This window comes from Brachyhypopomus gauderio, chromosome 17, assembly GCF_052324685.1.
Source record: "Brachyhypopomus gauderio isolate BG-103 chromosome 17, BGAUD_0.2, whole genome shotgun sequence".
NCBI classification, from domain to species: Eukaryota; Metazoa; Chordata; class Actinopteri; order Gymnotiformes; family Hypopomidae; genus Brachyhypopomus; species Brachyhypopomus gauderio.
In genome coordinates, this window is record NC_135227.1 from 12,059,450 (window position 1) to 12,085,724 (window position 26,275).

At 44.8% G+C, this 26,275-nt stretch overlaps 1 protein-coding gene across 7 annotated transcripts; it reads right to left on the reverse strand.

The window, feature by feature from the left end:
• Positions 1-12: 12 nt before the first annotated feature.
• Positions 13-25,205, reverse strand: heatr5a (HEAT repeat containing 5a). 7 transcript variants are annotated; one of them, XM_076979030.1, is made up of 38 exons: positions 25,018-25,204; positions 24,694-24,747; positions 23,744-23,950; positions 23,075-23,286; positions 22,671-22,779; positions 22,319-22,468; positions 22,029-22,200; positions 21,402-21,562; positions 20,845-21,094; positions 20,428-20,583; positions 19,045-19,295; positions 18,700-18,811; positions 18,409-18,561; positions 17,494-17,593; positions 17,261-17,370; positions 15,733-15,896; positions 15,465-15,628; positions 15,018-15,123; positions 12,594-12,784; positions 12,028-12,187; positions 11,551-11,740; positions 11,215-11,384; positions 10,825-10,851; positions 9,932-10,076; positions 9,137-9,316; positions 7,921-8,157; positions 7,544-7,722; positions 7,007-7,075; positions 6,413-6,592; positions 6,031-6,247; positions 5,622-5,861; positions 5,204-5,331; positions 4,938-5,085; positions 4,333-4,605; positions 3,694-3,918; positions 3,233-3,375; positions 2,519-2,729; positions 13-1,459 (listed from the first exon to the last, which is right to left on the reverse strand). In XM_076979030.1, exons 3-38 carry the CDS (start codon positions 23,867-23,869, stop codon positions 1,158-1,160), a joined length of 6,111 nt encoding a protein of 2,036 aa, XP_076835145.1. In that variant the 5' UTR covers positions 23,870-23,950; positions 24,694-24,747; positions 25,018-25,204; the 3' UTR covers positions 13-1,157. The 7 variants fall into 7 exon arrangements, with proteins under 7 accessions (XP_076835145.1, XP_076835147.1, XP_076835144.1 ...); XM_076979032.1 differs by having other exon boundaries at positions 21,402-21,559; positions 24,894-25,204; XM_076979029.1 differs by having other exon boundaries at positions 24,894-25,204.
• Between the last annotated feature and the right edge of the window lie 1,070 nt (positions 25,206-26,275).

A 26,275-nucleotide genomic window follows, 5' to 3' on the forward strand; every position in this document is an offset into this window, starting at 1 on the left:
CGATTAATTCTTAACAAAAAATTAAGCTTTATTCTTCTAACATGTAATTAGCAAGTAACGGTTTGTAAAACTATGTTTGAATCTACATACCAAAATATATGGTAGTTACAAATTCAGTATTAATTTAAAGAACATTCATTGCAGCAAAATAGCCCAACAACTAGAATACCTGATGTTTACAATTAACACTCACATATGTGACTAATGTCAAATAAAATGAATGGTTTGTCATTTGAATTTGAATCACTCTTAAAAATTATTACCTTTCATGCTGCACCTAACATCTTACACATTGATAGCCATCAATCACCAGTGGAAAATGCATGATGCATCATTAAAGCAGTGAAGGAACAACTCATCCCCATATCTGACAACATACACAGCAATTGCATCATAGAGATCAGTGCAGTGACCACTAAACACAGATTTATAGAGCATACGACATGCACACAACAGGCTTGTTTTCCTGTGCATTCACAGTAAGGGCTAATTAGCTTTACAGTCTATCCTTCAATCCTCAAAATTACAATTGCACTGTACCTTGGTCTAGAGTCACTTAAAAAAAAAATTGCATACATGATAACCCATGCACACCAGTTCCCACTGAGACAGTCTATTCGGTAGTGCTGTAAAAGGTGAGACAGCTAGGTAGGCAGACTTCCTTAGTTTACCTTTATGTAGAACAACAAATGTGTACCATGTTTTGTCCCTGCTCCAAAACAACTAATGCAACTCATCATTAAACAAGTCTGGAGTGTTAGGGCAGAAAAATAACAAAACGTACAATGCAATCTTAGGATGTTCTTTGTTCAAACAAGAATGGAGATTCTACCAGGTATGAGACATTCATTTATTGTATATGTGAGTTAATATATTTTGTTATTAAAATGATGATTAAGAAAGCCACTAAAAAGATGAAACAAAATGTCTTACACTTTCAGACTCCTTCATATACTTCCATCTGGTTGTTTTTGATCTCCCCATTCATATGCTGAACATCCTTGCCAACAAATTTTCATAAGATTTATTTCAAGTTCCTCACAGAGGTTAATAAAAAATTTTAAATGAAAACTAACACCTGACTAACCTTAAAAACCATGATTAATTAAAATTCTTTAAGGTGTAAAACCTTTAAGAGTCATAACACTGCCCAGGATTCACAGGAAGTTAGTCTTCAGTTGGATGCTGGGGGCATTTTTGCTGGAGACCTGAGGTTGCGTAGCCTTGGTGCTGATGCTCTCCTGGTTGCCTTTGATCGCTGCCTCCAGCCGGGCCTTTAGGTGCGGGGCAGAGGTCATGAGCGCTCTGAAGACGGAAGAATACTGGGGCCCAAGGCGCATCAGATTTTGCAGGGCATATTCGTGCAGAGAGCGGGAGGCTGCAGGTGCTGAGGACAAAGTGTTTTCATCCAACAGGAAGGAGATCAGGATGTGCAGCAGCACAGCCACTAGTGGGGCACCTGCACAATAACAACAACAATATTCAATAAGATATATGAAGAATATAATGTACATATATATGAATATAATATACAGGATACAAGACATCTGATACAAAAACTGATACAACGGTGTCAGCTTTTTAAAAAAACATGGACTTAGGTCACTGCTGGGTTGAGAGAGGTCCAACACCCCAACATGTTTTGGGTATGGCCAGTGTACAAAGGGAGGACAGAGGACAAAACATTTGTCATCTGGTCCTGATCATGCATGAAGAGCTGGAACACTGCCAACAAACAGCAGCAGACCTCTGTATTGCAAGAGATCTCTAACTAGGTGGATACTGGCTGGACTGGAGTTTATATTTTCTTCATTTACTCTCGTTCATAATTGCTGATCAGTTAGGTGTGGGCTAATTGAGCCACCCTTCAGTGTGCTTGGCTGAGAGGGTCAGCAGATGAATACAGGGCCTAGCAGATGCCGTTCACTGGCTCATCACTTACATTTGGTAGGTACATCTCTCCAAAGAGACTTAGAAAAGAACACATGAACAGAAGGCAATGTGTAGAAAGCAATGTGATCAATGTAAACGTGGCTTAAAAGATAAAACTTCTATCCTAGCATGATCGAGTGTAACATAGGCTTAACTAAGAAACGCAAATCACTAAAAATCCAGAAAAGATGTTGCAAGTGAACCACAAATTATGAGTGAAACAATCTCAAATCTGAATACGTCTGACTAATGCTCACCACGTAAGAGTGAATGGACTGTTTTTCAGCCAACAGCTTGTTATAGGAAATACTGCAGGGGTTCTCAACCATTTTTATCTTCTGGGATGGGCATACAAGTTTGAACTGTTTTCATTACCAGAACAGTTTGATTCAAAGCCAGATTTCAAGTCATCAGACTCAGAATTACATAAAACTGATGTAAACTTCAATTTAATTTAGAGTATTGTGTACTATAAAAAGTATTTGATGATAACAGTGTACCATTTTAAAGTCAACTCAGCTGCCTACAGTCAACATTCTGTTAAAAGTATGTTGGCTGAACTAAACCATGCATGATGTGAACTGACGGTGGGTTTCCTCTGCAGCAACCACAAGCGCCTCCATGGCCCGGACTCCATCCAGCGCTGCCTGGAGCTCGGTGGCGCTCTGGGGCCGACTCTTCTCCACCTGCTGCAGCAGCGCCACCAGCCCAGAGCCCAGGGCCCGGATGAAGGGTCCAGCCACCGCAGCTGGGCCCTGGAACACGGACGCCAGCAGCTGGTAACTCCGACTCAGCACCTGGACAAGGCACAGCATGCACAACACATCAGGAAGTGACTCACAATTTTAGGACATGCTGGCAGGTTTCTCATCACACTAACGGTGGCAGAGGAAAACCAGACTGTGTAACAGTCGCCATACTTTCTGATTATGAAAACCTCCTAACTCATCACCTCACTGTTCTTTGTCTTGTAAACTTTATATAATATGCTGGTTGAATAAGTCAGTGTTAATTTAGGCTGCACATTTTATTAAATATTTCTTTTGCCCACATCAGTCATAACCAATTTACACCTGTGGTCTGACTTTCATCTTGTTTACAGCAACGGAAGCATCACGCTTTCTCCGTGACACATCAGCTGTGTCATCTGTCCAAATGGTGTCATCTGTCTACAAAGAGCTGTGGCACCATCTGGACTCTAACTCAGGTATTTTCCCGAGATTCCTGAGATTCTAAATATCCCAGCACCATTAAGCACCACCCAATGAACTTTTCTCTGGATTCCCACTGCCTGGCTCACCGTGGGGTCCTTGGACTCCAGGCAGGCGTGGAATTTGCCAATGCAGCGTGACTGCAACGGTTCCACAGTGGTGACCTCAGGACTGGCACACAGCAGGAAGACGGTGAGTGCTGTCAGCAAGATGACTTCATCTACACCATGATCTATAAAAGCCAAAAAAAGCCTCAAACGGTCTGAATGGTCTTAGATCATTAACAAGTTCACAGAAATGCCATTTTGAGCATCACATATATTCATAAAACAAACATTCACCTAAACATGACTAGCAAATATGTCCAGAGAGAAGTAAATGTACTGCATTGTTATAATTTGTCAAATCGATTTGAATGACTAATGGATGTTATTTGTAGTTACTGCCTTATTTATGAGAAAATGTGTGAAAGGTGCTTATTGAAAAAAGGAGAGCAAGTCCATTCACCCACTGCATCTCTGAATGAGAGTGGGACAGGTGGGTGTGTTACCTGAATCCCAGCACTGCAGCAGCGTGGCCAGTGCGGAGCGGAGCAGGTCAGCCCAGGCGGCCCGGCTCTTCTCCGCTCTGCTCATGGGGGAGGAGAGGACGGTGCGTAGCGCCTGCAGAGCGCTGGACACCAGAGCCCCCGTGTTTGCACCCGCGCTCCCCTGCACCAGCTCCCGGATCACCCCCAGTAGCAGGTACAGCACCGTGGGCAACACTGACACGCTGCCTACAGAAAGAACAACAAAACTCCACCCAGCACTCATACTAAAGGACTGGAACAAGCACTAGGACTAGACTGGTGAACGGTAAGTAGTGGGAACTGGACTGTGGAGAAAAGGTGTGTCACATTTCAAGCGTTAATATTTTTAGAAGGATGACCTCCTAGAATTTATAGATGAACTACCTGGAAATTCTGGCTTCCTAAATGCTCATGTTTCATGGGTGATGTCAGCACTTAAATAGAGGATTGATTCAGCTGAAAAAAATTTGCTAATTTAGATCAAACTCATACTGAATTTTTCAAGTGTCATAATTTTATCATTTATAAACCATGTTGAGGCCACATCTGAATAAATAACATGGGTGAATGCTGCTTTAAACTGATAAGTAGCGCTCATTTACCTCTCTCGCCCTCTCTTACCTTCAGGTGAGCAGATGGAAGGAAGCTCTGAGAGGATGCCCAAAGCTGAGGTAACCAGCCTGCAGTCAATGTCACTGAAGGTGCATACCAGGCCCTTCTGTCCAGTAGGGCTTCCTGCCAGCTGCGGACTGAGCTGTGGAAGCTTCCGGACCAACGTGCAGAGACACAGCTCCAGCGCTGCGAACACAAGGGACTTGCCTGGCACCAGGCCACCAGTGTCGTGGCCCTCACCGAACTCCGGCACCGTCTCCTTTTCGGCTGCGCCATCGTCCACTGAGGGCACGAGTGCAATATGCATAATTGAATATGAGGAGGATACTTGATGACACAAAGAGAGCTGAGTGCAGCTGGAGAACTAACATTTACATTTTGGTCAAGGTAGTTCTCATGAAACTGGGGACACTGACAATATGGCTTAAAACTTCAGCCTGTGTAGAACATTCATATTACAAAACTGAGCAACATATGAATATTTATTTCTCAGGGCCCTTATTAGAATTAATTATTGGTATTAATTATTAGTATTAATATTTTTCAGGGCCCTTGCTGGTATTAATTATTAGTAGTAATATTTGTCAGGGCCCCTGAGTGTGTAAGGGCCTCACCTTCTGCACTGTGGCGTTTCTCCCTGACGTGCTCCTGAGCAGCATACACCACCTGCCGCACAAGCTCCAGCACGGCCTGCTGGACGGCAGGGGCCTCACGTGTCACAATTAGCCTATGCAACACACTAAGGATCTCTACACTCAGCGCCTACAGACACACACACAGACACAGACACACACACACACACAAGCATCAGCTCGTGGATTGTTATAGAGGCTAAAATGGGTATGAAGACAATGAAGAAAGTTCTTAAATGGTGAGAAACCTGGTCATTGCCCACTTTGGACCGGGGCCAAGGCACGTCGAGTAAGGCCTGCAGGGCATGAAGACATGAGGTGATGTTCTCCATTTGATTCTGAGAGTGGGGGGAGCACAGGAACTCCACAGTGATGCCTGCAAATGTGACCCCAGAGAACATGAAGAAATTTAAATTTCATGAAACATGAAATCATGAGAACATGAAAATGTAACAGCTTTTTTTCTTGCATGCAGGTATGAGTGTCCACACCACCAAATACTCTAAAGCCGATTCTTCTCACACTAAAGGCACTCTACCGACCTGGCCGAGAATGTTGCCAAAGTCAATAACTTTGCATTAAACTTAACTAAGTACTCCTTAAATGTATTTAAAATGACAAAAATGAGGTCAGAGGTCAAGAACATGAACTGGACCATCTCTTCACCCAGGATCAGGTGCAGCCTCTCTGTGCTGATGTCCTCCGGGGACTTGATCCTGGCCAGAGCTGTGGAATGGCCCATGGAGGTGGGGGTGACGGGTCTGGACAGGTTAGCCGGACCTTCCTCCACCATGACGAACTCTGTGCTTTTGAGCCAGAGGGCCGTGGCATGAAGGATGGGAGCCCAGGCACCGCAGTAATGCTGCCGGACCGGCACCGTCGTCTCGGCCGTGTAGAACGAGCCACCTGAGAACAAACACCATAGACGTCACAACAAAATTAACACTGAAACCGCAGCCTAAAGACATAAAAATTTTTTAAAAAGTAACACAATCTGATCCAATGACCAAAGCAGCGAGTAACAGAGGGATATTTTCTGGTTTCCCCTCATGTGTTGGCCCATGTTCCACGGCACCTGAGGTGGGGAGCTGGCTGGCGTAGTGCGGGGGCAGGGTGAGCAGAGCATGGTCCTGCAGGGCGGCCAGCCACAGCCGGCTCAGTGTGGGGAGATCCCCCTGGACCAGGTGCAGCAGCCCGACCCCAGCCGGCTCCCCTGCGCCTCCCGGTTCCTCCTCCTGCCACCCTGCAGGGCTCTCCTGCCGCACGGTGCCCTGCACTGCCACGATGTACACCTGGAACAAACGCAGGAAAGGAAAGGTTTGGTGTTGTGGTGTGCCAAGATACATAGGTAAAAAGTACTGGATAATTTTATGGGATAATAACTGGATTGCTTGGTGGACACTGTATACAATAAGACTTGAAAAACTACAGCAAATCGTAGAGCCCGCCTCTCTGACCTCTGCCCAAGCTTTGAGCACAGCCAGCGTCTCCATGGTGAATGTGCTCTCGTTGTAAAGCGAGGTCGAGACGTCTCGTCCAGCCTGGACCTTGAGCAGCGAGGACGCCAGGAGCTGGTGCACCCGCCTCAGGTCCCGGAAATCACACACCACTCCGCTGGCGATCCACGCACTGCAAACCTGCACAGAAACGGCACGGAAAAAACCCAAAGCAGATTCAGCTCTCGCCAGGCAAAGCCGTGAAAGAGCTCTTTTGAAAGCTGCAGTAAACAACTGAGGTTCGGTAGGGAAAAAGCTGGGCAGGCCCACCCTGAGAGCACTCGAGTCCCCACAGGGAGCTGAGACCAGAACCAGTGTCAGGTTTGTTAAGTCTGAGGCCCCAGGTCTACATGCTTACGCTGCTCCTTTTCGGAGGAAAGCTTCACAATCTTATGAAATGCAGCTGCGTATTAGCTTTACTGACAAGCTTTCTGAACAGTAAGCTTGACATTACATGAGGCAATTAGTGTGGCAATTAGTCTAGGAAAAACAGAGAATTTAATATAGTCCACAGAGGGGAAAAAAATGTCAAAGAACTGTATTAAAGGGGCGAACCTGACAGGCTTTGGCGGTAACATCGGGGGGAGCATCTGCACTAAAGGCAGGTCGTAGAGCAGCTCCAACCTTCACACAAAACAATTCATTCGTTCAATACCACATTATCGATATGACTGAAACCTTACAGCATGTTAACAAAAACATGAGTGACAAATGAATTGGACAGAGAAGGGAGAGCACGGCACTAGCAACTCCAATGCAATGGGTTCAAGGTCATGGGTTCAATTCCCATGTAGGACACAGAGACATTCATAAACATATGAGAAGACAAATGCTATCAGTGTAAATGTGATAAGAAAATGACTAAGGTCAAAGTATATCTGTATTTATGTATTAAAAATGGAGTAAGCTGGCTAACTGATTTCCCAAAGGAATTTACAAATCACTGGTGGAAAAATAAATGAATCTACTGGTACCCAAAAAGCAAATGTTTATACATGCACAATTTCCTTTTTAATCTGTGGCATGTGGCTTGCTAATTGCCAAAACTGCTCTAAGCAATGACTCAGTAGCAAGAGGAATGACTGTGCTCACGTTGGCCTGGTACTGCTCCAGAATGACGTGACCGGGGAACTCGGGTTCTGGAACGCTGGCAAATTTGCGGATAATGACAAGCAGCATCTCCAAGCCAGCCAGGCGTAGCTGCTCGCTGTGGTCTGTAGCTGCCATGAAGGCCATGCGTACCAGCTCACCCAAGTGAAGGACCAGGAAGTCTAGAGAGCCACAGGCACAGAGGAAGCAGAGTGCCACAGTGAAAGACATATCGACATACAGTGACACTGCTGGACTTCCAAGGCGAAATCAGCAACACAAAAATACTTTTTTTTTTTTTTTGCATGAATCAACATCATATCAGAGAAAGGATATGACACAACGAGCTGAGAAAATGATGACCTCTAGTGACCCCTGACCTGCAGACCCGTGAAGCCGCTGCTCTTGCGCCAGTGCCATGTCGAAGTGAGCTGGGTCTCCACTCTCACACTGCACCGCCAGACGGCACACACACTCGACAGCGAAGACGCGCGTGGACCAGCGCAGGCTGTGAAAGGGCCCGCTGGGTTCGTGCTTGGCGCGGAAGGCAGAGGAGTCGTCGCAGCGGTCGACGTCCTCCTCCTGGTTGGTCTCCACCAGGGTTGCCCCTGCAGAGTCTGGGGGGGGGGGGACACAGATGAGACATCCACTGTTCAAACACTGGTGGATGGTGACTGTTTCTTTCCACATTCGGATGTGCAAAGCCAGGGTGAAGAACACAAATTAAAGGAAATATCCAGCCATAACAATTTATTCAATCATTATTATAATCTGTAATATTTAAATGCATTCAGAATTCATTTTGGGTAAACTTCTAAAATTCATCATTTCGCTGTCATTTATCAGTTTATTGATAAATTACCTCAGTTAATTTTTTACAATACCCACAGAGACAATCAACTACACTCTGATTGTGCCATCAAAGTGAACAGTTCCATATTTGTGTAGCTGAGAGGTATTACTATAATACAACACCATCAAAGCTGTGCCATATTGATGTGTGTGACCTAATGATCGGAGGGGAAAGAAAAAATAAAATAAAATAAAAAAATTACGGTTCCAGCATTTTCCCCATAGAATGAAACTGCAAAAATGACTTAACACCACTATTAGCACTGGGAGAGAGGAGGTCCGTAGAGTTAGCTATTCGTATCTAGTTAGGTAGCCAAGACTAGTTAAACATAAAATTATTCAACTTTCTGCTTCTCAAGAGTTCAATACTACCAGTATGACTGCAAGTACTTCTCTGCTGGTTTTAGAAGCAGACAGCCAAACCTAATCTGTAACATTTAACATAACATTTATTTTAAGAAACACGTCTTAAAATAAATTGCTTTAATATTTAATCTCATCAGGTAATGTTTCATTGTAGACTTTTCCTTTATACAGCCCTGGAAAATAAACCACAGGCTAATCATCTGTGTTCAGTGTGGTTAACCACTAATGACTAAGTTAATGGAGACCAAGGGCATGACCTCATTTCCACCATGTTGTTCTAAGTGCCACCTATTGCCCGTCAATTGTCCTTAGCGTTTCAACAAACATTTCCAAGTGAAGATTCCCGTCTTGCTTTGAGGCAGGGGAGACGGGCCCCACCTGAGGAGGCAGACAGCACATCCTTGCAGAGCTTTATCCAGTGGGCCAGCGCGCAGGCCGCAGCAGAGCTCATCATGTGCCCCAGCGTCTCCTGGATGTCCAGCCGGAGCCGCAGGTCCGACTCCCGGTCCAGCAGGCTGAACAGAGCCCCCTCCAGGCCCACCTCTTTAATGGTCACATCTGCAACAGTTATTTTTTTCCATTCAGCACATTTTCCAAATAAATCAAAGCAAACAAACAATAAAAAACACTACTCCAAAGCCAATATGACTGGCTTATCATAGTTAGCTGACAAGTTTGGATGTGGTCCTAATTTTCCAATGAGCACACACACCGACTCCGTCTCATATGCAGGGCTGAATGCCACAAGAGGGAGAATTGGAGTAATACGTCTGTACGTGTATGAGCCCATTGATGAGGGTGCCAACCCACCAATGCTGAAACAGGCACCAGATAAGCCTGCTTTGCAGCAGCTGCCATAGTGGGGAGACCATGTTTTGTATGAACTTGTAACTACAGGCCATGGGCAGTGAAAAACTGCACAGGCTATACTGCAAAAGAAGCATAAACTTGTTGACTGCTTGGAGTGAAGTTTAGGCAAGCTTTACATATCAAGAGAACCACTGATTTTGCATCAGAACGTACTTTTGGAACTTGGAAGAAGAACAAGAAGTGCCCAATTATAAAGCACACCAAGGCTGACTAAGGAGAATTACTGCTCCGATGTTCCTGCCCTTCTGCTCTTTACAACACGAGTGTGTGCTTGTTCACAGATGTGCGACAGTGCTGACCCACCGAGCTGGGAGTAGTCTCTGCGAGGGAGCTCCTTGACCAGGGTCACGGCGTGCTCCGACACCTCCACAGCCTCCCGCTGAGCCAGCTGCCTCAAGCACGCCACCACGGCCCGTCGCAGAGAGAGGAACGAGCTACAAAGGTTTACCTGCACATGCACACAAAGCACGAGGATGCTTGGAGCATATCGCTTCTTCTCAAAACCCAGGGACAGGCAGAGTGCTGAGGTGAGTGATGAACAAACAAACCAATGAACAAACAGAAAATGCACGAGAGAAAACCAGGAAGAGACGAGCACCAGGAGTGTGAGTGGGCAGGCAGGGCTGCACTCTGTGGGAGTCAAGATGCAGTTAATGTTTCACTCAGGCCATCGCCGATGCACCACGAGACAGGCAGAAGGGGGATGTGTAGAGAAACAGGACCACGGAACAGGGCTATTGCCAAAGCTTGATATCTCACTCGGATGAATTAACTGACCAGTAAGAATTCAAGTGTCATTCTCACAACACTGCATTTTGCCAAAGGGACTTAATGTCACATGAGGCATAACTTTAAGGAGGCATCCTATGGCTTTATTTAGGAAAAAGCCCCCCCCATTATTGCCATTAAGACCGTATGGCTTTAGAGGCATAACATTCAGAACACTCCATCTACTGCTTGCATGTGTGTGTGTGTGTGTGTGAGTGTGTGTGTAAACCCCTGCAACAATCCCTGGCACTAGCCCTGCAGTTAGAGGCTATGGAAATGAGCGCTCATGCTGAAAACCAGAAGGGGTTAGTCTGAACTTAGAAACTGTGAACAAAACATTACAGGCTACAGAGTGATAAATGACACAGTGGGGAAGGAGAGAAAAGAGCAAACTGTAGCCTGGCCGTGGGGATGGGATGATGACCTACCAACACAGAATATTCCAACAACATCCCCTGTACGAGAGAGTAGAGAACAGCACCGTCACGATAAGGAAGGCCAAAGCAGAGCTGTTTAGAGAACCTTAAACACCCTTACTTCCTGAATCTGAGGACACCACCCCAATTACTACAGCTACAAACTTTATCTCATGAGCAATCTGGTGGCGCAAACACTCTACTTCCCCTCAACGTCTTTTAACTGTACAATTTACACACACACAAAAAAACTGTACACAATGTGACTGTGGATGTGCAAGTATGTGTGTTAGATTGCATCTGTTGTTAATTTATCTGACTATGTGTATGTGTGCATAAACAAGTGTGTGAGGGAGAGGAGAGAGGAGAGAGGGAGAGACTGCGGGGACCATGGGCACTCACACAGAGGCTGGGCACCAGGCCGGCCAGGTTGACGTGGCGAGCTGAGAACATGTGCAGCTGCTGCAGGCAGCCGATGGCCAGGGCCTGCACCAGGCAGTCTGGGCTGTCCTGCATCACAGCACAGCCCAGCAGGCACGAGGTTCGCAGCGCACACACGCCGGCTCCCTCGCCTGTGCAGGACACACACAGTTAGGTCCCCTTAGGGCTCCTGACTAGCCCTCGCTCACACAGTACAGTAACACAGAGTGTATGGGATTATGCGGAAGGGCATCAGAGCTCTAAGTAAAACCCTACTGCATTGTGGGGGGGGGGGGGGGGGGGGGGGTATAGGTGAACCTTGCAGGTCTGGGCCCAGCGACGTGATGAGGGCGTTGAGGCAGCGGCCCAGGCTCCGCTGCACCTCGGCGTGTGTATGCGGTGTGGTGAGGAGCAGCCGCAGGACCAGAGACAGGCTGGCCTCCACATGGCTGTGGTACAGAGGCCCCGCCAGGTCCACCACCATGGACAGTGAATGGAGAGCCCATGTCTGTAACACGCACACACATTCAGACATTAGAGACAGCACATGTAGTTAATGCAAAAAACAAACAAAAACAATCCCACACTGTATATACATATGTGGCAACAGTAAATGCAGATAAACACACATTTCTGGTTCAAAAGATCAAATCCAATGTATTTCTTATTTCTTATATTTCTATTCCTTATATAATTATATGTAAAAGCCCCACTTTAAAACATTTTCTATTGAATCTGTAGGGTCAGAGACCCTATAACCCCAAACCCAATGACTCGTATGATGAGGTACCCCACCTGGACCTCAGGCGAGGTACTGTCCTGCGAGAGCGTAAAGAGGACCCCTACGCAGGAACTGAGGTGCTGGGGGGAGCTGATCCCCCCCAGGTAGCGGTACAGTGCTCCTAAGGCCAGGGCATGTCCTGTGCGCATGACCACGTCTCTGGCTGCTTTCAGCCTGCAGAGCAGACAGGAGGAGCAGACAGGAGGCACTCTTACCCACAGCTTACTGAGGAAGAAAACTAATCCACAGTCTGTGACTGATTCAGGTACAGATGTAGAAGGCAAGGAAACTCCCTAAATGGAACAGTGGATTTATTATGGTCTGGACCTGGGCTTATTTTGTATTCATAGCCTTCTGCTGTGATTTTGATAAGAGGTTGCCAAGCACAAGGCCTTTAGAGACAGCCAGAGCTAATGAGGTCAGACTTCACTTGCAGCCTACTGCTTTATGACTTATTTTGAATATAGAAACACCTAAACCACACAGTATTTCACTCTGCTCACAATGAGAAATACTACCTGAAAATCTAGTCCTTATCAATAAGATAAATGGTAACAGGTTTACAGCAGCAGACACTCACTTGTCGAAGCTCATCAGGGAGAGGGAAACAGTGAAACTGGGATCGTTAATGGCCTGTGCTAGTCGCGCTAAACCCTCAGCAGCTGCACAACGCAGAAGAGGGTTGGGGCTCTCCAGCGCCCCCATCAGGAGGGCAAGGCCTGGCTTGTGCACCTCTTCTGGACCCAGTGCTTCACAGCCTAATGCCATACACTTGAGACACACAGACACACAAATTTAGGAATTTTTCAAATTAGGCAATTTTTCCATTAACATATTTTAATGGCATTGGGATGTGTCAAATCCTACCATGAACTTTCTTATCCTAGCATGAACCTGGAGTATCACTGGAGTAGGGCTTTAAATTACATGTAGAAATAATGTTTCCTTCTAAAACTACATAACCTGTCATAGCAGGTAAATAAGTAACCTGCAGTAACAAGAAATCTGCAGAAATACATATCATAGCCGTTCTAAACAGATTTTGATTAACTACGTGGGCTTACCAGGGGTTTACTGAAAGGGGAAGGCACCATGACCAGTATCAGTTTAGAAGAAAAAGCCCATTATCTGCACTGTAACAAACGCTTAAAGTCAAAGGGACAATCTGTGGTCATTCATCTAACTAAAACGGGTAGAAGCTGCACTTAATCGATCCCCTGAAAACAGAACTTGGATCTACACATTAAACATTTGGAGCCACAATGACATGAAAACGAGATGTGACGTTACGTGTTTTTCTGTAGTGTTTGAAGATAGCCCTATGTGTCATGGGAAAACACTGCCCTGCCTGTACATTATGTCTTTAGCCTGCACCTATACAATGACCTCTAAATGTGCACCGTCATTTCTAAAAAGGTTATCTACTGGTGATATGTACAGATGAGTGAATATGGCCCATGAACATTTCTGGTTAAAACATTAATGGTCAGAATAAAATATTCCGCCTAATGATTATGTAGATAAAGAAAAATAAAGTAATGGAATATATCAGAATAAAAACCAAGACAGGACACAATGCACAACAAATGCCCATCTACAAAGAATAACCTAGCAGGCACAATGTATGATTACGAACACCTAACAAAAAAGAAAGAAAGAAAAAAAAAACCAAAAAACAATCTCATACACTATACTGCACCAAACAGGCAGAATCTCCAAATCCAATAGACTAAGAGTCTTTATTGTCATTATACGCAAGTACCAGGAAATGATGAATTGTTATGAACAGTATTATGTTCTTATGAACAGTACCTATATGGCTGCTGAATGTGCACCACAGAACGAAACACAAGTGCCATCATTTGGTCCAAGTGATTTTAGGCAGTGCAAACAATTCAGCAATGCCGAGTTTCTTAACTATTACTACCAAAATGTATTGGGACGTTTTACACATGGTGAAAGCTGGGTGCAGTAAATACTGCATGTAGAATAAAATTCTTATTTGGCAAAGAAATCAACAGGTTTAATAAATAAAGTATATAAATTTGTTAGCCCAAATGTAAAAAAATGTAGACTCTTCAGAAAATTATGACCCAGATATGCACTAAAAAGGGAAATTATTAATCACCAAAATCTTCAAACATTCATAAATTGCTGCAAGGCATACTTTGCAAAGCTCATCATTAGATCCATTTAAAATAAATAAAAATACTGGCAGATTGAGACACTCACTTTCTGCAGACTCAGATGGTAGATATTTAAACAACCATCTGTCTAACATAGGAAGCAAAGACCTGTGACCATCTGGTAAAGTTGGACACTACAAAAGCTGATATGCAGTCAAACCCTTTGCCATAAACGATTTTTCTTCCCCGTGCAGAAACTTTGCTGCTTGTGAGCACTGTAGAGAAAAGGCAAGTCTGTCTGGAGAGAGTCTCCCTGGAGACCTGCTGATATAACAGCATGATTAATGGGAGAACAATGATTACTCTTCTGAGCCAACAGGAGTTATTTTGGTCTTTACAGCTAACCACTTTGTGTCCAACATTAACAAGATACATAGCTAGATGACTAATTACACTGATGCACAGAGAGCCTTCGTGTATCAGCTTAGTCCAGTCAGTCAAAATGACTCTTCTAGGTAGGCCTGCTAGGTGAGCTGACATTTTTCCAAGAGTAACTTTTTGTCCAATGTGATTTAGCCAAATACATGTCTAACATAAATAAAGTACTCCCAGGAGAAGGATTCAATCAGATACACAATGCTATTTTTCAGGTGGCTAAAACTGTATATTTGCCATTAGAAAAATCCTTTTGGTGTGGAAGATACCATCACTATACACGTTCGAATGTTTTACTGTTGCCCAAATAAATTGTACAAAAAATGTGCTTGGTGAGCCACGACCTTACAGATATATAAAAAAAACAAAGTGTAATTCTGATGCAATTCTGATGAGCCTGCAGCTTTGTGTAGCTGTAGTTGTGTGTTTAATGGAGTGTTTACCTTTAGAGTGCAGCAAAACGCTGCAGACACACTGATGTGAACCGCTTGCTGCCGAGCACCCTTCAGCTGCCTCACACACTCACAGAACTGCTCCAGGGCCTGAGACCTGACAGCACATGGACACACGCTGCTGTAACACATATTCCAGGACTGATTCTGGATCTGAGCTCTTGACAGCAGATATACATTCACAAAGCCAAAGGGCATACAAATGCATTAAAGGGCCGAATCTAGCCCTGGTTCACACTGTTCCGCGGACATTTTAAACATCCGGGGCTTATGAAAACCGAACAGGCATTAAAACAACAGGCTTTAAAAGGTTCATTTCTTCCAATTGCTTGCGCCCCACCTGCAATACCCATACGCCCCACACTGGGTTAGGGGATGACCAGGGAAATCAAGCAACCCACTGCTCAAATGGAGTACCTGTTGAATGGAGCACAGTACCTTTGCTGGACAGCCAGGTGGGGGAAAACGACCGCAAACAGCCGGACGGCGGCGGCGATCAGCGCAGCGGGTGGGGGAAGCGGTGCTGGTACCACCTGACCCTTCTCACAGATTGTGAAAGGGTCATATTCCAAGCTCCCTCCACCTACACTGTCTCCATGTAACTAAGGACAAACACACATAGTCCATAGGTGATAAATTCACAACGGTTAAAGTACGCTTGATGATGGAGATGTCGGGGCAGCGGAGGGCCCGGCTGAGCTCTGACCTGCTCTTCTATGTAGCGCTGGTCTGTGTCGTGCAGAGCAGGGCCCAGCAGTGCCAGATCCTGGCTGTGGCACAGTGGGGGCAGCAGGTTCAGCTCAGCACACGCAGCGCTCTCAGTGCCCGTCAGGTCCATCAGCAGCTGTTTCACCAGCGTGCCAAGGCTCACTGTGCCAATGGGACCAAAGCAGTATGTACAAACAACAGGGGTGTAATGGTGCACATATTTTCTGTTTCATTCAATTTTGCAGTTGTAAGGCCAAGTGTGTTCTGTTGGACTGTTTAGATGGAGCATATTATACATTTTTAACATTTTGTTGTACACACACACACACACACACACACACACACACACACACACACACAATACTAAACAGGATTGTTGAGCATACAGCAAATACCCAGAAATGTTTAATAAATAAATAACTAAATGTAATACATTTAATTAAATGTAATAAATAATTTATTTAATACGTACATAACAACCATGTCTGCTCATCAGTGTTACCTGTGAATGGTCTAGGTGTTGTCATAAAATTCCACTAAACACACCTGATTGACAGTCCCACAAACTCAATGTCTGCTATGCTACTCCAGTAGAACGGGAATATAACGGTGCAAGGAGGGAGAATTGGAGTAATGCAACCATACATATGAACCTACCAAGGAGAATACTGACGCAACTGATTCTGGACTTCAGGCAACGGATAAGCCTCATTTATGGGTGCTGATGCAATAGTGAGATCGTATGGTTGATGAAAGAGATGAAGATAAACTTACACAAACAGCTTCGTGGATGGTTTAAAAAAAAAAAAATAAATAACCCCAAAACTGAACTAAAGCCTATTTTGATATGCTTAGAAATAATTCTGCAAGGTGCAATACCTTGCTGTCATTGCATTGCCCTGATGTGTGAAACCATGTTTATGGAAATGTAGAAAAATTACACTTGAAGCTACGTTTGACAGCACAGATAAGCATAACATTAAAAGAACCATTTGGAAACATACATATATTGCACATATATCCAAGACTTTTACCCTCTAGACAGCTTTCGTTGCTAACTAGACTTCTCAGAGTGTGGAAATGCTGTGTGTAGAATAATCTCACAAAACACCCATATCAAGCGTTTTCCACTAATGTGGCTGTAAATTATACTGACTTCAAAGGCCTCCACAGGGCTCCAGACCTCATTCCAACAAAACAGCACTGGGAAGATGCTGGGCTATATGAGGGCTGGCTACTGAGTCCAAATGTACACATGCTTGTATTTTTTTAAATAGAGGGTTTGTATTACTTGTATATTACTAGTTGTTATTAAAACTGATTGTTATGTTTTATGACTCAGGGAACCTTACATACATTAATGTGACTCCAATTTGCATGTTACCCTCTAGATACACAAGCAACAACACCTTTCTGACAAATTTCAGAAAAAAACAAAATGATCTCTTTATGGGTAATGGTTGTGATGTTATACCGGCCAGAAGCACGTGCCATGAAACGCAGTCTGCTTTTCACACAGAGCTTACCTTCATAGCTATTGGGTGGTAAAAGTGCAAGGATCTCGTACACTCTTAGTCGGAAAACCGTGAAAGAATGTTTTATCTGGTGACCGTAGGATTTGACAAGAGAGGGCAATCTTCAACAAAGAAACAAACAGTAAATGTAAATATATGATTTAGCTTGTTAGGTAATATAAAATCAAAAGAACCGCCCTTTGAAACTTAATTGAGAAGTTCTCTGCTCTTGGTGTTGGTCTTACTGAGTCAGCAGTGCTACAGAACATGACAGGATAGGAAGCAGTCGGCTGATGACCTCATCACTCAGTAGATCTCTGCAGTACACCACCAGGTTTTTCATTGCTTAGGAATACAAGCACAGGCATGCAGAAATTAGTCACAAGTGGGAATTTTAAAAAGGAGGTGGGGTTAATCCTCGCTACTTTTCCCTGACAGAGATGGAACATCTGTAATACTGTGTCGGCAAGTGTCACATCACAAAGGGCTTTTAAAAGACAGCTAAAAATGTGAGATTGATGTTTATCTGTTATCATATGAACGGTCTGTAAAACACAGACATTTTGGCAATCAATCATGTTTTTTTCTGTACAATAATTCATGAATGTTAAAAATACATTTAATTACATATGAAAAATGCTTATCCTCCCGATATGACATCTGGCTTGGATCCTGACAAGTGTGCTGAGCTAATAACAGGGCCGGCCCCAGGCCATCTCAGACTACTCGTCTGGGTTCGCCTCTTAAGCAAATCTACCGCACCACCCACTCCAGCACCGTGCTTTCAACTCCCTCAGTTAACATCTCGCCAAGTTCAAACGAACTGAACTAACCATGAAAGGCACTGTATAAATCAGTAGAACAAAGAATTAAGAGTTTGTTTGTACTAATCTCTGGTGTTACTGAATGCTGTAAGTTATTATTCGGTAACATCTAATCGACACAGCAGCAAAAGACACTTATTTAGAAACTTAGTTTGGACCGTGTATTGTCAATTGAATGGATCTTTGGGTGCAATTTAGAATTCATTAGAGTGCAGTGGGAAAGGATACGTAATAAATCTCCACTTGTTACATATACCTGTGTTAAAGACATTATATAGACATATGCAATGAAAGCAGTTAGAAGGGGTGAGGAGGCGGAGTTTGGAAGGTCCTCACCACACAGTGCTCCAGAGCGCCCCTCCAGGGTCACCTGCCAGGTGAAAGCATCCCCACGTCTCAGCTCACCCTCCAGCTCCTTCACAGACTGAGGGAAGGCACATCTCCACAGCAACAGCATCCTGGCCAGGTGGTTCTCCATTACAGTTGGTCCTGAGGGACAATTTCAGCCAGCAACAGAATTATTAGGGACTATTCTATACTTTTGTGAATGAACCTGGTTGGTTGGTTGAGAGTCCTCCCTAAACAGTGCCTTTGTTGGGCATGGCTGTGTGGAGCGCGCCTGCTGACCTAGGGTAGTCAGAGCACTGAGCAGGAGCCAGCCTCCATGAGCGCGCTGGATGGAGATCCGACTGTTCTGGGCAGCAGATCGTAGCAGATCTTCAGCCAGGCCCACCACCACCTGTTACAATCACACAGTTGCTCCTGATGAAACTGACACAAACTCAAGCGATAAAGAGGAAATAAACACTTCACTGTCACTTAGAGGTGATAATGCTCCATTTTATACTGTGCAGAGTTCTCTATACCAAAGGCCATATGTGCAGTTAGCAGCTGATTTCAGAGTGCCACCTGTGCCATGTGGTGTGCGTGAGTGGAGGTACCGAAGGACGACTTTCATTGTAGTTTTCATACCTTGCTTTTGTCGTGAGGTATTCCCAGTGGACAGTGCTGCACGGCCCCCAAGAGGGCGGCGATGGCTGCGCTGTACCCAGCTACAGCCTCAGGGCAGGACTTCAGCGCAGCGAGTCGCTCTGAACAGCGGTCCAGCGACACGGCCGCCTGGGCGGGGACCGCTACAGCAACGCAACGCAAGCACCAGGCAGCCGCCAGTCGGGCTGACGCGCTGGGATGAAGCAGCACAGAGATCACGGTATCTAGAATTCCTTAAAAATAAACACATAAATAGAGAGAGAGGGGGGAGAGGGAGGGTGGGAGGAAAGAAAGAAGATAGAAAGACATTATTCATCTTTAACTAAATAAACAGGTAACAACTAAATACCAAACTACTCAAGTTTTGTTTGTGATAATGTCCAAGAACAACTCAAAGGCAGTAACAAAAAGAATATCCCAGTGTCAAAAACATTCCCCTTCCAGGGCCTCAATGGAGCCAGCTGAATGGATTACTTTACTTTCCTGACATCAATCTGCTGAATCACAAATTGGAAAAGTTCGGGAACCTCTGGCTCACCTCCGTATAGCCGAGGGCTTAGATTAATACTCTGTTAAAGACTTAACAAATGATCTGAAACTCCCTCTCTATTTAGGAAGCTGGTAATGGGAGCATAGCTGACGGTGTGAGTCAGTAGTGTAGGCTCCATTCCTGTGCACAATCAGTCATCATGACTGATGTAAAACTAAACACCTCCATTAATAGGCAGACAGGCACTTTAAAGCAAAGAATGGTAAGTAGCCAAAAGTGCCATAGCTGCCAGTCCTTCAGTCACATCAGCACGTCTTGATTTGGCTTTGTGCAATTCACACATGCAGGAACACTCAGAACACTTGGATCTTACAGCAGTACAATATATCATTTGTTATTCATAACCACAAGACTGGCCTTTACACAATGTGGCTTTACACAATAAGATGCAAGAATATAAAGTTTTTGTTCATATTATCAGCCTTATGAGCTAGCGTCTTTTAGGAACGACATACTATTTAGCTTCTACACGTGCATTTCCCATACAGGCATGGATGTCAATCATATTTACAAGAAACCCTGTTTCAAAATATTTTATTTTATAATCAGTAGAAGAATGAGCAGAAAATACACCAGATCCAACCAGTGATGCAAAATCTCAAATATTTGCAAACAAATAAGAACATCAAAGCCTTTTTTCTAATATTATAATCAAAGGGAGTATGTGGCTGCTACCGTACTGACATCATTCTCGCTCATGTACTCCTCTTTGAAATCCTCTACAAATTGATTTTACAGCAGAAAATACAATGGCAGCCCTGACAGAAGGCGGTGAAGGGCACAGACGGTGCAGGCGTGCGGGCCGGGGGACAGACCTGTGGTGCTGTCGTGCAGAAGCGGTGCAGCAGTGGAGCACAGGGCCTGGAGGATGCTGGCCAGCTCCATCAGGGAACACACCAACACATGCTGACTGGATGCCACATCCATGCTGCTCACGCGCATCTCCACGTTCCCCTCACACAGAGCTGCGTCTGACACACACACACACACACACACACACACACACCCCAAGAGGGGGAAGAGAGAGAGAGAGTCCAATTACATTCAGATCTAGTTTCTTACATGAAACCGTACCCCCAAGCCTAATTCTTAATCCAACACCTTGCCCAAGTCCACCCGCAATAGCCACACAAGTCGATGCTTCACTTATCATCTAAATAGCATTTTAAAAGCAACAATAGAAAACAAAGTATGCAAAAAATAATAATAATAAGGGCATAGTGTCCACTCACCGATAGCCTTCTTTTGCTCTTTGATGACCAGGCATATCTCTCTGGCGGCTGCAATCTGAGCTTTCTCTCCCAGAAGGCCCCCCACAGATGCACGCAGGATGAAGGAGACACAGTGGCGGTGACAGATGGCATCAGCAGGGCTCTGGGTGGCCCTTGGGTGGGACACCAGCTCCAGGAGGAGGGGCAGGAGAGAGGAGAAGTTCGCCTCCAACCACGGCCCACGCAGAGTGCACATACACACCACACATGCCTGAGGCAGGGTGAGGAACATACACACGACATGGCATTTGAAGATGAGTGTGCAGTAACTGAGGTTAAATCAGCACACGGAGCAGCCAGCAGAGAAAGTGTCAGAGGACAGCAGCTATATTGGCTGGAATGTTAAAAAACAGGCACATCCATCTTTACTGGCTTTGCAGCCAATTACAAGAATGACAAATGAGATGATCCAACATGGCACACTTTCGTGACGCATGTTAATTCCTTCTCCATTTCTATAAACCAAATATTTAAAGTTTCTCCAACACTGTGTGCGAGGATGAGGGACGAGGAGAGACCTGCGTGACGCCCACGCGCACGTCTCTGCTCACGGAGCTGGCGCCCTTCAGCATGTCCCCGCCGGCCCGCAGGAAGCCCGCTCCACCGCGCAGGAAGCCTGAAGCCAGCAGCTCCATCACCTCCTCCAGGCAGCTCCGCCTGGAGCCCGCCCTGGGGGCTGCTGCCGGGCCGAGGGGCGAGGACGGGAGCGTGAGGTGGTGAAATGGCACAGAGGACAAAAGACGTGAGAGACAAGGCCATGTGGCAAACGGATAAAGAAGCGACAGGGGAACTCCCGATCAGCTATGCATTCAGGAAGATGGATCATGTAGCTCGCCCGATAGAGCCGGAGTTAAGTGGAGCTCATGGGAGCACACATTTACCGTACTAACAAATACATGCATGTCATTTGGGATAAGAGCATTTAGCAGTGCTGACAATGTAAACGGGCCAGGGAAACCTAGTCTGCTGTTATTTGACTTGTTAAAATGTTTATTCTTCGGTTGTATTTGCTAGAAGCCTTGTGAAACACATCCCCACTACCCAAAAGAGAAAGCAGATTCCGTTCTCATAGTTTTTGTCCAAGCAACAAGGCTACCTGGAAAGCACAGAGAGATTCAATAACTAGAATATATGTATGATCCTACCTATGGCTTGTTTGGGCTCCAGTGCAGAGGCCATCAAAGTGCCTAAGAGTTTAGAGACAGCAATGCGGACATCGTAGTTTGAGCCCTCAAATGCCCTGAAACAGAGTGAGGCCACGTTCTCCAGCTCTGTAGACCAGAGGAACACTGCCTCTCTCTGAAGCTCCAACAGGCACTGCCAACACAAACACAGCGATCCTCACTCTCCCCCTCCTCACATGCTGCGTGTCCAGAGTAACACAGGCACTACACTCACACCAGGGTGCTGCAACACCCACAGGCTGCTAGAATACCTTTGCGGCAGCACAGCGAACAGCTGTGGAACGGTCAGTGAGGCAGGCACGTGCGGCTTTGTAGACGTCTCTGTGACAGGGCGCTGCGCTCACTCCCAGACCCTTCAGAAGCTTCTCTATGCACAGCATGATCTCATAGCGCCCCTGAGACTGGCCACACACACACACACACACACACACACACACACACACACACACACACACACACACACACACACACACACACACACGCAAACACAGAGGTTTCCCATTGCACAACATTTCATCATTTTTGCTATAAGCTGCAAATTCAAGATAGAGACTTTGACATGGAACAGAACAAATGTGTGAAATGGCCCAGTTAAATTCTTACCTCTGCACTCTTCAAGGCTTTTAGAAGATTTGCCATCGTCTCTTTAAAGGAGTTGATAAGAAGACGGCCCAGCTGCTCGTACATGGCACCCAGACAGGCAACGGCGGCCCTATGAGGACAGACAGCTTCATGCATTAATACTATTAAATTTTATAGGCCTCATTAAGATGGAGTCTGCATTCTGAGCTGCATAACGCACTGCAAAAGGATGCAACATCCTCCTGCCTGCTCTTCCGTTTAGTCATTCATGTGTGTTTCTACAGTGACCAGGCAAGGACATGGAGGACAACAAATCTTGGCAAGGCAGTCAAAGTGTCACAGAAACCCATTTGCAGTGAGGCCTGCATGTCTGGGGCTGTGTGCAAAAGCAAGAACAGGGCTGAATTACGGTGGACTGCACTCACAGTCGAGTAGGAAGGAAGCTGGGCGAGTCGTCCTTGCTGCGGATGATGTCATTGCAGCGATCAACAGTGAGGGTGGAGGTGAAGGAGTCACCCATCCAATAGAGATGAGCCAAGCAGTGGGCCAGCAGCGACCGTGTGGACGCACCGGGGGAGGCCATCATAACGGCCGTCAGCTGCTCCACCAGCCGCTTCTGGTTCTGCTTCAAATCCACCTTAGATGCCAAAACACACACACACACACACACACACACACACACACACACACACACACACACTCCTCATTGAACAAATTATAATCCAGGAATCCACCATAATGTGGCATTACAGTTTCTAATCACGAAATCAGGAATGGTCAATCATCTAATAAAATTTAGGAAAAGAAAAGACACATTATGGAAATCAACCAGTGAACTGGAATAACATGACACTGAACTGAATTAGACTCATTCTAAAGCAATTTTAATCCACATGACCAAGCAAAAAAAGTTAGCAGATCTAATGTACTGGTGCCAAACAGAACCAGACAGTTGGCACAGAGAGACAGCTGGAACCATGAAGAGGGAACAAAGCAGACAGCATGTCAGGCCATTCTCTCCCTGTGTGTACATGTGCCCTAATTTGAAAGAGACTAGGCATCTCCACCCCACAGTAAGATCATTATCAACTCACCCGATCTATGGTGGGAAGCAGCTTCTTTAGGAAGCGTAGCCATTCAAACACAAACTCAGCCCTCTGATCCTCTCCCAGCTGGCTACATGCATCCTCGTTCAGCAGAAGGCTGTGGGCCTGTTCCATCCTACCGCCTGCTCAAGCTCTCCAGCAGACCCCAGACCAGCTGAGTCAATGCTCCTGGCACAGACTCTCACAGCATTGTACCTGAAACAGTCCAGCAGATGATGATGCCCACAGGGAAGATATGATGCTCCTCTTTTAGCAGACTATGCTTTTTGTGTGCATCTGCTAGATTTTATGCTACATCTGAGGACAAAAAGAATCAAAAGAATGCCAAAAATTCCTAATGTCCGGTTTACCATAAAATTCATAACGTACTACAAAGGGTCTTTACAGGCAGTAAAGGTTGCAGTTCCTTCTCTAACAGTTAACTACACTGTTAACTTATCTGACGCAATTATGAATAATGCAGCCGGCCAAGTGTGCTAGTTTCACTACTACAGCGTGAATATCCGTATGCAGAACACCAAGTTTTAACCCCCACTAGGCTCCGTGTCAATGAATTCACATGCCACACACACTGAAACGTCTCTCAAGGAAAGAAACCTCCCACACACTCCCGGCCAGCTCACTGCAAGATGATGAATCGCGAGTGAGGTTGGTCGACCGCTCATATAACCGCAGTTTTGCACCGACACTACAAACCCAATAATGTAATATTGTCACATTAGCTACTCAGCTACCATAGTCTATTGGTTGCTGGCTTCACCGGCTGGTCTTCAGGCTGTATAATTAACGCACATTACTACACAATAAACAACCTTATACAGATTTACATTAAGAACCAAACCCGGCTGGCTGATAAAGTATTAAACAACAAAATGTCACAGGAAACTGGTAAACAGGACACTGTTTAACGCCGATATCCAGATAAGTTATTTTGATACCTGTGCGGTTTGTGCCCTTAGACGCCCACACTGTAGTGTAGCTCGGTTGGCTCGCTAAAAAAAAAAGAAACAGAAAAGTTTTTAAGCAGAAGTCTAGAAGTTGTACTTTGCAGTTATACACTAGACTCAAAAGTAAGTGGTGGTCGGATATCCAGTTAGAAACAAAGTTGTGATGATGCACTGAGCCAACGTCCTGCTACCTTGCGTAGAACAGGCTAACTCGCTAGCCACCGTAGCCGAGTTTGATGGATCTGATTCAGGAGGAGTTAGCCAGCTAGCACCACAGGCTCCGCTGGGGGTTTTAATGAATAAAAAAGTGATTACTTCTCAGATGCAGCACTACAAAACGTACACCAATCGAGACGACTCTTCTTGTTAATGCAGCAAAGAGCACAAATGAACACAGTAGCTGTATATCCAGGGGGAAAGTGTATTTCAAACTGAGACCAGCACCGCGCAAAGAAAGCAGTTCAGGTCTACGACCACCAGGGGGAGATGTTCATGTAGAGTCATCCCGTGTGTGCTGCCTAAGAAACATCTTTGGGATAAATGAGTGCGTCCTTGAAACTTCGTCACCCTCTAGTAAATGACGTAATTGTGTCAGTGGATAAAAAAACCCCATACAATAATCTTTAAAATATGAATCCAGATTTATGTTCAGAAAACGATGACAGAATGCTAGGTTTTTACTTAAAGCCATAACAAACAAATAGGATAAAATACATGGGATAAGTTTAAAAAAACAATTAACATTGTAAAATAAGCAACTATTAATGCGTTTACAAAGAACAGATTAAAATGTAGTGTTAACTCTTTCCTCTCATATGTTGAGTCGCTCTCCACACTGCCCACCAACTGACTTTTCCCTACAAATACAACTCTACCATTATCGTTCATTTATTATTTATATATTGCTCTAATTGTTTTACCATATGTTTTAATTTCTGTTAGTATTGCCTTCTAACCTTGTCTGTTTGTGTTCTTATGTGTGGGGGGGTTCTTGTGTTTGTTTTATTTTCTTGTATGAACGCAAGATGGGGATATTACGTGGTTTATGTTTTATTTACATTTTGTTTGTTAATTTGGGAGAAAAGATAAAAATGTGAAGCAGGAGATGGATCTCACTGCCATTGTTTCTATTGAATTGTTTTGTGTTGTTTTATTGTTGTTCCTGCTTTGAAATAAATAAAATTATTTTTTTTAATGCAGTGTAAATCATTATGCCACCTGCATTGTTTTATGTGATAATGAGGCAGGTAGTTGACAAGTTTGCTTTTTAAATGACATGATACAGAAAAAAATGCCTTCACAATTTTTGTCATCCCTGGTAAACATGAGCAAAAGGGATTATATGAAATTCACTTTTACTGTATTAGCTTAATCTCACATCAGAAAGAATTAGAAAGATCTAACCTTTAAAGTAAATGCACTCTGAGAAATAAGGTTTGAAACAGATTCAAAAAGATGTGTGTCCTGAAAAAAATATTAAGTCAAAAAAGAAATGTCACTTGTAATGAACATAGCCTGAAGTCTTAAAATCTTCCAAACTCCAAATTTGCCTATAGTTACACTTCCTAGAAGT